The 13,470-nt window shown below is 41.2% G+C and overlaps 1 protein-coding gene across 1 annotated transcript in view; it reads right to left on the bottom strand.

The window, feature by feature from the left end:
* Positions 1 to 13,160, bottom strand: part of LOC125465091 (forkhead box protein O3-like) — a 194,016-nt gene extending 180,856 nt beyond the window's left edge. Inside the window, exon 1 of the mRNA XM_048558213.2 lies at positions 12,353 to 13,160. Coding sequence (XP_048414170.2) covers positions 12,353 to 12,778 — 426 coding nt within the window. The 5' untranslated portion in view covers positions 12,779 to 13,160. The remainder of the gene's footprint in view (positions 1 to 12,352) is intronic.
* Positions 13,161 to 13,470: the final 310 nt, after the last annotated feature.

Here is a 13,470-nt window from a genome sequence, read left to right as displayed (position 1 = left end):
CTGAATGGCCTGCTCCTGTTTCTGTTTTCTATGCTTCAATGTTTCATCAGGCCATCACGATGAGTTAGAGGAATGCAACATCTTCTCGTTCCACTTTGATAGCATTATGCAAAGGGCATTCAGTTTTTGATTTAATCTTTTTGTAGTCAAGCACATTTCTAAGTTTATCTGCCTCCTTTCAAGATTGTCATCTTATTTTGCTTCATTCAAGATTAACTTCTCCAAAGAATAGCAAATTCTTCAGATAAAAGTGAAAAGATAATGAGATTTACAATCAGCTTTGCAAATACTTTTATGCATTTAGGGTAATTTCATCAGACCTAAGTCAAACTAGTCAAAATGGTGCATAGACTTGTGATGACAAAAACACAAATAAATTCTGCAGTCATAATTTTTAATGAATTTCATCAAAAAATATTTACAGATTTAGAATGTGGATCAGAGTATGAACAATTTTTACCTGTGATGCATTCAATGGATTTTCAAAATCTCGTGGAATGAGTGAATAGATACCTTAAGCAAATAGCTACTGTTTAAATAATCCTGCAGATGTAGTTCTGTTTGTAATGGTAAGCATCATTACAAACACTCAAGTAATACTGTTTGGCCAGGAAAATCAAAGTAAAGGTCGTACAAGTGAGAGGAGGAATTCCTGAAATGTGTAAAAGAGCAATGCTTAAGTCAATGTTTTTGGTCCAATGTGGTGAAAGCATAGCTGGATCTATTTTTGAGAGAAGTTTGTGAGGCAAATGGAGCGCGTTTAAGTTGGAGAGCAATTGGGAACCATTGACCATGACATCATTAGGTTCAGGTATTGAAAAAGGCAAAGGAACAATCAAACCATTAAAATTTTCAACAGGAGGGTTTGATACAAATTGGATCTACTAGTGAATTGGAATCAAAGGTTAGCAGGTAAAACAGTAAACAAGAAATGAGAAGATAAAAGTATTCAACTACAGCACATGTAGTCCCACAAGGAGCAAAGATTTCCAAATCTACTGTTCCCTAAATGACTAAAAATAAGAGGGATAAATTAACTACAATAAAAAAGAAGGTTTATGGTGAATGCCAGGTCCATAATTCAGTAGAGAGCCAAATACAATCTAAAACATATTGAGGAAAACCGAACAAAGAACAGACGAAGAGGCAAAGAACAGAAAAGAAAGGGAAGGGAAACAGAAAGAAGGTGTTCGCATAGAGTTCCAGGGAAAAGCTGAGATGCAAAATGAGCTCTTTACATTAGTCTTCACCAAAGAAATAGGATGCTGACAATGCGACCATCACAGGGGTGATGTTAAAGAAATTGGATGAAATAAAAGTAAATGAAGAAGAGGTATTTAAACATGCCAGCAATTTTCAATGTGGAAAAGTTATCTTGTTCAGATGGGATGAATCCTCGGTTACTGAGGGAAGTAAGGCTGCAAAGTTTGCAAGTTCTTGCCACAATCTTCCAATCTTCTTACTTTGATATTGAGATACTGCCAGAGGACTGCCTGAGTGCAATAATACAACCCTGTTCAAAAGAGAAGAGAGGGAACTGCAGATCAGCAGCCTTCCATCAGTGTTGGGGAGGTTTTGAGTGACATAGAAATGGACAGGGTAATGCAGCCAATATTGGACATAATGAACTTTCAAAAGGTGATTGATTAAGCATCACAAAATAGGCTGGATAGTGAGACTGAAGCCAATGGGATTGAAGGGGAATGGCAGTGTTTGTACAAAATTGACTGACAGAGAAAGCAGTGAATAGTGGTGAATTTTCACCTGAATAGAGTGAAGTCTGCTGTTGTGTTTCCCAGGCACTGGGATCATTGACATTTTCATACATTTTAATGGCCTGGATGTGGGTATCCAGGAAATGGTTTCAAAATCTGTAGATGACATGAAACTTAGAAATATAGTTTTTAAAAAGAGAAGGGTACAGACTTTAGGAGAACGTAAACTTGTGAAATGGACAGACACATGAAGAATGAAATTTAATGCAATGACTTGCAGCGTGATTCATTTTCATTGGAAGACGAAGGGGAAGCAACATAAATTGAACACCAAAATGTTAAACGGTTGCAGAATCAAAAAGACCTGGACTTAACTGTACAAATATACAAGTGGAGAAGGATTTGAAAAGCAATGCAGGCTTTATAGAGGCATGGATTTATTTTTTAAAAACAAGGACATTACAGTAGTACGCTTTGTAAAGCACTAGTCAGGCCTAAATAAAGACTTAAGTCCAATTCTGGGTGTCACGCTCTAAGAAAGATGTCAAGGTCTCAGAGAGGATGTGTGTGGTGGCAGGGGATTGGTGTTTACCAGATTGGTACCAGAGATGGAATCTCAAGGTGTAGAGATTCAGAGCACCTGGGATTCTGCTTATGGAAGAGAGGATTCCAAGGAAATTTGATAGAGGTCTTCAAAATCATTATCAGTTTTGATACAGGCAGAGAGGAAGCATTTCCACTAGCAGAAAGAGCAGTCACTGAGGTACACAGATTTATGCTAATTAGCAAAAAAGTCAGATGCAAAGTGAGAAATAGGTTTAAGCAGTGAGTTATGATGAGCTGGAACATGTTACCAGAAACGGCAGTGGGTAACAGTATACAGTAACTTAAATATTGGATAAATACCTGAAAGGGAATTCGGGAAAAATTTGTCAGACTATGGAGAAGGAGGAGGTGCGAGGAATGAATTAGGGAGCTCCCAAAGAGTCAGTACAGACAGGATGGGTAGAATGGCCTCCTACTGTGCTTTACTTTTCTATGATTTTATATAGACATTAAATTGGATACTGATCGAGATAAAGAAGGCAAAACAAAGTGTAAAAATCAATTTGTTAACTGGTCACAGCTGTTGTCTTTGAGGTCAGTGACCTAAATGCATAATTTACCACCAGCAACCTGCATGTATTGAGACTGGCTTTCGCTGTATCTGTCAACAGAGTTTAAATGGAGAATAATGGATAACTGGGAGTGATTACAAGGCATTATCTGATGCAGGACATCATGAATCACTCAAAATGAGACTCAGGCAGCTTACAGCCATTTGAACAAAGACAAAAACGCAGCTTTGAAATGATTTTTATGGTATGTATCATTTCATTTTTACGTTGTGACACAGGGTTTTAGCACAGTTCATGCTGCACCTTTAATTTATTTTGTTGCTACTTCCCCAGCTAAAGGTCACATTCAATTTCTATCTGCCCTTCTGAAAGAATATTTCTTTTGCAGTCCAATTAGTGACAGAAAGGGTGCAGGACAAATTGCAGTCTGCTTCACTTCTTCAGGGGTAGCCATACAAGTGTAACAGAGATGGCGTGTTCAACAGCTGACAGCTCTGAACCCTTCTCTCTGTCTAGTTCATCCTCGAGGATGCCAGGTACTCTCATCCCTGGTCAGTGCTGATTATTCACAGCTACTCGTGGCTCTGCCTTCTTATCCCTGCTGGTTGCTTGCAGTTACTATTTGAAATCCCTAAGCTCTGTAATTAAAGCCAGTAGTAGCAATCAGAGCCAGAATACTCCAATGGATAGCATCGAGCATCCTGCAATATTGTTCAGATTGAGCAGCAAACTAGGGCTAAGTTAGCTAAGTCGGTTGGGAGACTGATTTTTGCAATGCAGTGTGATCCTAACAGTGTGGGCTCAATTCCTGCACCAGTTGAGGTTACTGTGAAGGTCCTGTCTCCTCAACTTCTCCTGTCTGCTGAGGCATGGTGACCCTCGGATTAAACTCACCACCATTTGTCTATCTCTAATGAGCCAAGCAGTCATCTGGGACTATGACGGTTTTACCTTGACATTGCTCAGGGAGATTATACAAAAGATTACACATCTAAAAGAGAAGCAGAGCTGCCCAAATTAATTTGGTGTCGGATAGGACAACAGAATCCTTTGGTCCTAATTTAGTCTCATATAGAATAATAGGTGGATGCCGTGTACCTGCCAGCCATTACAGCCAATTGTTACTTATACGGAATCAAGAACTATAAGAGGCATAATCTGGAGTTGGCCAGTCAGCCATTTGAGCTTTCTTCGCTGTTCAATAAGATCATTGCAGATCTTTTTGCCTTATTTCCACTTTCCTGTGTTATCCACAGCTCCCTTAATTCCCTTGAGGCCTAACTATCATTTCACCTCTGTCTAAAAGTATGCTCAAATGTTTGAGCAAGCTGAGTTCTATAAAGAGGGAGACTTCCAAAGATTCCAAGACCTTCCAATGAAGGTGTTTCTCCTCCCCGCAGTCCATAATGGTCAACTGTCTATTTGAAGCCTGTGATCCATGTTGTAAACATGCCAGCTAACAGAGAAAATTCTCTCAGGACCTCCTTCCCCAAATACCTTAAGAACTGTATAGATTTCAATTCATTTATCTCTTATTTTACTAATATGCAGGATTTTCAACTGGGATATGGACATCCTGGCTAGGACAGCATTTATTGCCCACTCTAAGTTGCTTAGAGAGCAGTTAAGAGACAACCAAACTGCTGTGGGTTTGGAAACAGATATGGACCAGACCAGACCAGGTAAGGATGGCAGATTTTATTCCCTAAAGGAAATTAATGGACAAGACGGATTTTCTACCACAGCAAGAGTGGTGACATTGTCACAATTAGGCTTTTATTTTATTTCAGATGTTAATTGAATTCTAATTTTACCATGGGCTATACCCCAGAAAATTAACCTGGGGTTCTGGGTTCCATCCTAGTGGCATTACCACTAAACCACTAGCTCACCTTATATAAATGCAGGCTTAGCGCATTCGGTCTTGCCTCATAAATCAATATCCTCATGTTAGGAATCAGTCTGGTGAACCTTTGTTGCACTCCCACGTGGGAAAGCATTTCCTTCACTAAACATTATCGGGGATTGGTGACACCATACAAGGTATCTGATTTTATGTCAGCTACACGCTGCCAAATTTCAAGATTCTGTTTGCACATCCAAATCTTTGGCACTTCATACTGTATAACATTTCTCGGTCTGTTGAGAATTGACATTAAATGTGTATAATCTCACATTACAGTTGAACCACCGTATCCATTTGTGTTCATTCACTTCGCAATTACTGTTGCAAGTGGAAAATCAATTAAAAGTCACGACTAACTACTTGTTAGTTAGAGTGTTATTTAATTATTACTGATCAAATGATTGCACCCAAGCAATCTTGAACTAATTATTAAATTTATAGACATAATGCAGCATCCAATTCAATGGAAGAGATAGCCTTAGGTATGGCATGTTCAGGTAAAAGGTGCAACTGTGTATTATAAAGGTATAGTAGAAGACATGACAGGAAACAGGCTCTCTGATCAAGGACTGTTGTACTATGATAGATGCAGTTAGTAGTCTGTAAATTGTTATTTTTAACAGCAAAGACTTGTCAGTGAAAACCTATGATCCAGAAGCCAAGGGGATTTTGTAACCTCCATTTCCTGCCGATCTAACATTCAGAGTGAATACATGGTGTACAATTCAGACATATATTCTCATCTATCCACACTTTTATCCATTTCCAGTCAAAGACCTGATAGCACTCACTGTGAAATGACTCCACAGAGGCCAGTATCCCATCACCAAGTCATTCACTATTTACACATGGAGAGTGCTTGACACTGATCCAGCTCCTTCAGAGCCAGTTCTCAGAGTGAGCAGAACCTCTGACATTTCTGTCTTTATCTGTCAGCCCAGATTCTTTACTGGGTCACAAGGAAGAGAAGGGTTATGGGGAAACTGGTTGAAAGTCGCAACCAAGACCCCACAATGAGATCAGGCATTGCATGAATAAAGAGTGTTGCAGGCTCAAACACTGAATGGCCTACTTCTGTTCCCAAGACCTACGGTCCAGGGTAATCAAAGAGAACATGTTTCAAAGTACACTCTGAGAAACAAACAGTGACAATATAGCCTTTTTTTCAAAATAAACTGGTCCAAAAAAGACAGTTGATCTGGGGTTTCCACATATTGCCTTTGTGTGTTGACATTATTTCCACTGAGAAAAAAAAACTTTGATTTACAGAGTGCTTTTCATGACCACATATTATTCACGGCAAGATCCCACAAACGTCAAAGAAATGCATGGCCAGAGATTCTTTCTCATGGGCTCAGTTGATGGACAGCAATTGATCAGGTCACCCCCATTATTGTCATCCTTGAAATCCACCTGAAAGTGTTGGTGGATTTAAGAGGTCACTGAGCAATCATGGCAATGCAGCTGCCTCTCAGTGACCCGCCAAAGTCTCAGCCTTGGCACTGTGCTCAAGACTCTGGAGTGAACTGTGAGCCTACTGATTTCCTGAGGCTATACCATGTATATTATGCACAGAGGCACTATTAGCAATTTTAAAAATCCCAAACAAAAGTGGCACAATTTCCTCTCGTACGAAATTTCCTTCATACTCCACTGTGTCATGCAGACATATGAATATCAAGCCCAGAGGAATACACTACCAATTTGGAGCCTGTCGGACTTTTGAAATGGATACACATTCCTCCCTCATTCAAATGTCCAATAGTTGCTATGCCCTGATGACCCAATCACAGGACAAAGGAGATGTAGCTTGGAATCTGCTGCATAAGGTAGAGAGTATCTCCACATTTTATGTTCTGGTGGTCATCCACCTCTTCACTGAAAGCCATCTCTTCCTTGCAAAAACTAAAATACATATTGCTGGAAACACAGAGTTAGTCACAGTGGGTGTTTCCTTCATCCTTAGTCTTGGTTTCTTTATTATCATTCCTTCACAGGGTGTAAATGTCATTTAAAAGGCCTTGATTTATTGAGAGGGTTATGGTGAGGCTGCTTCTTGAACCACTGTGCTCAATCTAGTGTCAAGATACCCACAGTGCTGCTTGAGGAGGGAACAATATTTTGACACAATGATAGCGAAGGAACAGCAACATATTTCCAAGTCAGCGTGGCGAGTGGCTTGCAGGAAAACTTGTGGGTGGTGTTCCCAAGCAGCTGCCACCCTTGTCCTTCTAGTTGGTAGAGGTCATGGGTTTGGAAATTATGCCATTGACAGCACTGTGCTTGAATGCTTCATTGCAAATGTTTCCCTACAAGTGGGGAAGCTTACACTCGCTTACACAGCTGCTCAGCATGGCTCAGAGCAGGAATCAGGCACCTCAAACAACATGAGGGGAATAGCTGCAGCTCATTAAAAATACAATAGTTCTCAAGATTTAATTTGTTTAGGTTAAATTATTCATGAAATTGTTATAAAGCCATTTCAGAGAGCCAATGAAACAATATTACGCCCCACTAGATATCATTCAAAATGCTTTATAACATAATCCTTTGTACTTCAGTCAATCTGCAAAAACACCTTCCTCCCAATAAATTTCTGAAACTTGTGAAAGTAAATCAGCAAACCATGTCACAGTACATTTTGCTGCAGGTATACTCCCGTCCTAACCTGCAGTTTGGAACATTTCCCATTACCCACATTTCAATTGTATGGGATTGGATCAAACATCAATCACCGTTAAACAAGTGTGCTCTGAAAATGACAAGCACACAGGTTCTCGAGAGACTTAGATGCACAGATCACCTTGAAAGAATCAAAAATGATCTTGTCATTTAAAAATGCATAGCTTTCTTCTTCTGATGGAAAGCACTTAACAAACATTGGTCACCTAAAGTCTTGGAGTCTGGATATAGTTTGGCAGCTTCTGCTACTCTTCAAATACAGTAGCTCCCTGTGTGAGCAGATATGGTGACAGTCATACTATCACGGCCATCCAACCTTGTCCTTGTTGATGCTAATGTACATAAAAGCACAAACAAGAAATAGGAGCAGGGATTTGTCCATCGAACCTGCTCCATTCATCAATATAATTATAGCTCACTAACCAAGGACATCAATTCCCCTTTCCCACTCCCCATATCCCTGGATTCCCAGAGAGACCAGAAACTTGTCTATCCCCACCTTAAATATGTTCACCATAGAAGCATCCACAACCCTTCTGCAGACACAATTCCAAAGATTCATGATGCTTTGAGAGAAGTAACTTCTCCTCATTCCTGTCCTAACTGATCGTCCTCTTATCATGAAGCAGTGCCTGCAAAAAGAGCATTCAGAGTTGACCGTGTCAAGCCCCTTCAGGATCCCATGTGTTTCAATGAGACAGCCTCTCGTATTTCAAAAGTCTAAAGCATACAAACCCAATGTACTCAACCTGTCATCACAGATTACCCCCCTAGTCCCAGGATAGGTGCAGTTTCCAGCAGGTATCTCTGGGATCCTCCCGTATGAAAATCCTTGCTGATTGTCTGGAAAGTGGGAAATAATCTATCATTGAGGCCTATTCCTGCATTCCAGACTCCAAAGAGTAAGATCAAATAAATCACCATAGACAGGAAGTCAATCTTGGAACCTACTGCTTGGAGGGCATCAGTTACACACACACTTTTATCACATGAGAATTGTTTTGTTCAATCTGTTCACGGGAAGTTGGCATCATTGGCAAAGCCAGCACTGATTGCACATTCAGAAGTGCCCTTGAATTGAGAAGCTTGCCAGCTGTTATGAGCCAACCACATTGCTTTGGATCTGGATTCAGTAAGGATGGCGTATTTTGTTCCCTAAAAGGTCATTAGTGAACCAGACGGGTTTGGATAGTGACAATTGTTTCATGGTCACTGTTGCTGACATTGGCTTTATTTTCCAGTTATTTATTGAATGAAATTTATACCAGTTACCAGGGTGAGAATTGAACCTTTGTTTTGTGTGTGTGTGTGTGTGTGTGTGTGTGTGTGTGTGTGTGTGTGTGTGTGTGTGTGTGTGTGTGTGTGTGTGTGTGTGTGTGAGAGAGAGTGTGTGTGTCTGTGTGTCTGTGTCTGTGTGTCTGTGTGTCTGTGTCTGTGTGTGCGTGAGAGACAGAAAAACTGAGAGAGAGATAGGGAGACAGTGAAAGGAGCTGCAAATAAATGATGAACATAGATTTCATTGTAATCTTCAGTTTGTCACATAATTACGGTTGTTGGTTAAAGAAAAGATTTCTTTGGAGACACTGAGTTTTAGAAATGCTGTAACAAACAGGTCACTGATTTCTCTCATGATTCTATCATCTGAAATCAAAGCACAGACCTTAGCAAACACATTAATACTAAGTACTCTGTTCCTCAAATGATACTGATCCACCCCCACCAGCACTCATTTGCAGCAGTAAGATTGTAATTCAGTCCCTTACAACGAAATGCCAGCCAAGACATTGCTGAAATAATGTTCCAATCTCATTAGGGGCCATCAGGTTACACAGACCAGTGGTCATACAGAGGACACCAGTATGTGTTCTTTCACATTATCTGAATTTCTTTATTCAGCAAAACTTGTATATTTCAACCCTAATTAGGTTTTAAAGGGAACATTTAGTCATCATTTTAAACTGAACTCCAAATACTTCCATTTTTGGAAATTAAAAAGTAAATCAAATTTTGCAACATTTTCAAATTCATAGTGCTAAAATCTGTGAGTAACAGTTCAGGCTCTTTGTGGAAAAACTATCTTTAAAGTATTTAATCCTTATGCACTTAAAGTAGGCCTATTTGGCCAGGAGTTCATGTAGCCAAGACATGGTACTGGTTTTAAAATAATGTGCAGATTAAGGTCTATTCAAGGAAGACCTAAAGAGGAATGTCCACTATCAGAATACTATTCAAATCATTTTAAATAATTGTGGTCAATTTGAATACCTGCTTGATTTTTTAAAATTATGTTGGTGTCTTTTTCTGAAACTTTTCTGTTCAAATGAAATCAGTCCTAATGGCATCACCAGGGTGCTGACTTGAATTATTCACTTATTCAGACAATGTACAGGAGTTGAGGATAACATAATGAGCCCCCAGTGCCCCAGCTTTCTCAGTGTGGATGGAAACTCAGTTCTACAGGCAGTAAGGTTCAATTATTTCTCTTGGTGGTTTAATTATATCAAGAATAGATCCAAATTCTCACTGGCATAACCACCTCTCTCCCAGTTCAGACTTCCCCACAGCTACACTAAAGTGATGCAAAAATAGTTCAAATCATATTGTTTCCTGGATACAAAGTACAACACACTAAGACATCCATTTCTCAGCTCTGACCTGGTGAATCCTTTTTGTTTTTACACAAACTGACTGTGGATTTTTTTCCAACAAAATGCAATCTTATCACCAATTGCTCCTACAAAATACATGCAGACATGCACAGATCTGTGTTGTCCATTCATCACTGAGAGATGGAGCTGACGCAAGTTCATCATTCTGTGTGCACGGCAGATATTCCTATTTTCCCATTCCCTCAGCATAGATTGGGTTTTCAGTGTCAAATCATGTTCAAGAAAATAGATATTACAATTAACTCAGAGACAAAGATGTGTTTTCCTATTAATCATTTTCCAAGGAATATGCTAATCATGAATCAAGCTTATGGACTAATTTTGAACCCTGCTAATGTAATGACTCAACACTATTCTCTGGCCCAGCACTTCTTTGATTGAGAGAACATTCCTTTAGCTCTGAGAAATTGTGTCTCACACATCAATAACTCAGATATGAGACATGGACTCTTTGGGGAGATTCCCCCTGAAAGATGGCTATGCCAATGATAATTTCATTTATGCCATTTTCAGCATAATCAGTTCTTTGAACTCGGAATCTGTACATGCAAATACACCTTAGTTACAGAAACTTCTGCCAAAATGATCTTGAGAACAATTATTTTCAACAGTTGAATCTCAATACGTCACGTTCACCTCGCCAATTGTTACAATGAGCTTTGGTTAAAGTATTTAGATTAACACAAAGTCATTGGACATTCTTGCATAATTTACTCTTTTTAACTGTACCCATGCGTCCACCTCGGAAGGCCAGCCTACTCAAATCAGTAACCTGCATCTGTATTACTTCTTAAACATGAGAAAATGCATTTCGTCACACATTTGTACATTACTAGAAATGCGAGAATGACAGGGTCAGGGAGTAGCGTTTGGAGGAGGTTTTTGCAGGTCATGAGAGGGCTCCAGACATTCTCAATGCGACGGAATTATAGCGCATTTACAATTTGCAAATACACTATAATTCTGTCGCATTGAGAATGTCTGGAGCCCTCTCATGACCTGCAAAAACCTCCTCCAAACTCTACTCCCTGACCCTGTCATTCTCGCATTTCTAGTAATGTACAAATGTGTGCTGAAATGCACTTGCTCGAGTTTAAGATGATCAAATCAGCTTAATTAAATGATCAAATTATAAACGGCATGGATATAAGGAACACACTATGGCAAACGTTCATACAGAATGTAAAACTGATTGCAGTTTTGATTGCCCAGGTATAATTTTGCCACATTTTGGTGACATTTAACTTGAAACAATTTATACAGTTAGTCATCCAATATTTCCTCTTACGTTGCCGAAGGAAGCTCATTGCAAACCTGTACCTTACTGGACCCGGAGAATAGTCTCTGGAGCGCACTTTATTTATCAAGCATTATTAGGGTCCCGGCGTTACCTCCCACAACCTTAAAGATCTCTCTCCATCCCGAGAAACCAAACAATCATTAACACAATTTACCAACTGTCTTGAATCATTCCAAGCACATTTCCCTGAAAAGAATTCGTCAGGAACTAAGGCATTGGGTTAACTCTAACCTGCTGATCGAACTTTTATCACCCGACTTCCTTCATGTTTAACTGAAGATTACAGTGTATCCACAATTTCTGGAATTAATGCGAGTCTCGCTTTGAAATTCTACAGAAAGTCTACCAAACTAAATCAACATTTCAATGGGAAAAACAAAAGCTTTCTTGAGAAAACCCATCCTCAGTTCAAAACCTCTCCTGGATTTCGGATCAGTAACACTAGCTTCTCTGTAGTAAACTGGCTGTGTATTCAAACTGGCTCTCCCTCCGGTTCCATTCCGCGTTACTAACAGCAACAGAACGTGCGTTTGGATGTGGAATTACCAGCTCTGCAGAAACGCTGGGTTTATCTCCAAGCAGTTAACTTGCAGTTTCTGTCTTTACATTTAACACAAAGGGGTTGAAAACAGCACATGAACAACGAACGGTTCAACAAGCTGCTTTCTGCGCAATCTGGCACTGACCCTGATCTGGAGCTCTGGCAGCATTTATACCCAATAGACAATAGAGTGATGGAATAATGAAAAAAAGACACCGAAACTTTTAACCGCCTATTTGGATTCACTGATCAACCAAAAGCAAATCAAGAAATGTACTTCAGATTAACTCGCATCTCGTCTCCATGTTACAGGATGCAGTTAAGGTCCAGTTATATTAAACCTTTGCTTTTGCTTTCTTAAAATACAATGCAACAGGCAGTTGTTACACCTGCAAATAGCACCTCGAGAACGAGCCATTACCTTCCAGCCCGCGGAGCTATTGCTGTCGCCTTTATCTTTGAAGTAAGGGACGTGGCGAACCATCCAGTCATAAATCTGTGACAGTGTCAGCCTCTTCTCAGGCGAGCTCTCGATCGCTTTGGTGATCAGATCCGCGTATGACAGGTTGCCCCATGCGTTTCTGCGCGAAGATTTCTTGCGGTGTTGCCCGCACTCACTCAGCCGGAGGGGAGAAGGAATGCCGGGGGTAGCCTTCGCTTCTCCCTTGCCCCCGTTGCCCTGCTCGCCCGCGGCGGCCGGCTCCTGATTCACGCCGCTCTCCTCCGCTTTGGCTTCGGCTCCGGGGAACTCGGGCCGAGGGAGCGGCCAGGTACACGATCGGGGCCGGCTGTGCGGCTCGAAATCTGGGTCGATGTCCACACGAGGTGCCGCCACTGCTTCTTCCATGTCCTCTGTGCGTCTCTCTCTATCCTCCCTTGCCAAAGCCACAACAACAAGAACGCTAATGAAAAGGATCGCGGAGAGATGTCAGTGTGTGGAGCTCACAGATCCAGGAGACAGGGAGAGAAGGAAATGGATGGAGAACGGCCGGGAGCAATGCTTGACTGGCTGGATGGGACACGGTACTGTCCGGCCGCTGTTGTCACTCTCTCCGCGGCTCTGACACTTACAGGAGCCGCCGTCGCTGCCGCTGCCGCTTCCCATGTGCTTCCCCCTGAAATGGATACAGAGCGGCCAGGCGCCGCCTCATTGGCCGCCCGCTCCCACCGACCTGCCATCCGGTCAATGTATCCAAGCCCGGCCCCGCCCGCTCTCTCCCATTGGCCTATCCCGCCACTTAGGGGCGGGGACATGCATATATTAACACGGAGGGGCTGGTCCTGGAGGGGAATCCCTCCTCTGACGTCACATGCGTCGCAACCTCCAGAGTTCATTCTACGTGTTTATCCCTGTCTCTCAGAGTTCACCTGTCTTCACTGTTGTTTGTGTGTGTGTGTGTGTGTGTGTGAATGATTGTGCGTACCCCCTGTCCCTCTGACAGTTCACCTGTCTTCTTATGTGGATGTGTGCGTGTGTCCTAGCTCTCTGAGAGTTAGCTTGTGTTAGCTTCTGCCTTGCTTGTGTTGGGCATTGTGTGT

Source organism: Stegostoma tigrinum, chromosome 24 (assembly GCF_030684315.1).
Source record: "Stegostoma tigrinum isolate sSteTig4 chromosome 24, sSteTig4.hap1, whole genome shotgun sequence".
NCBI lineage: Eukaryota > Metazoa > Chordata > Chondrichthyes > Orectolobiformes > Stegostomatidae > Stegostoma > Stegostoma tigrinum.
Note: the sequence above shows the minus strand (reverse complement) of the source record. Positions and strands in the feature narration are given on the sequence as shown.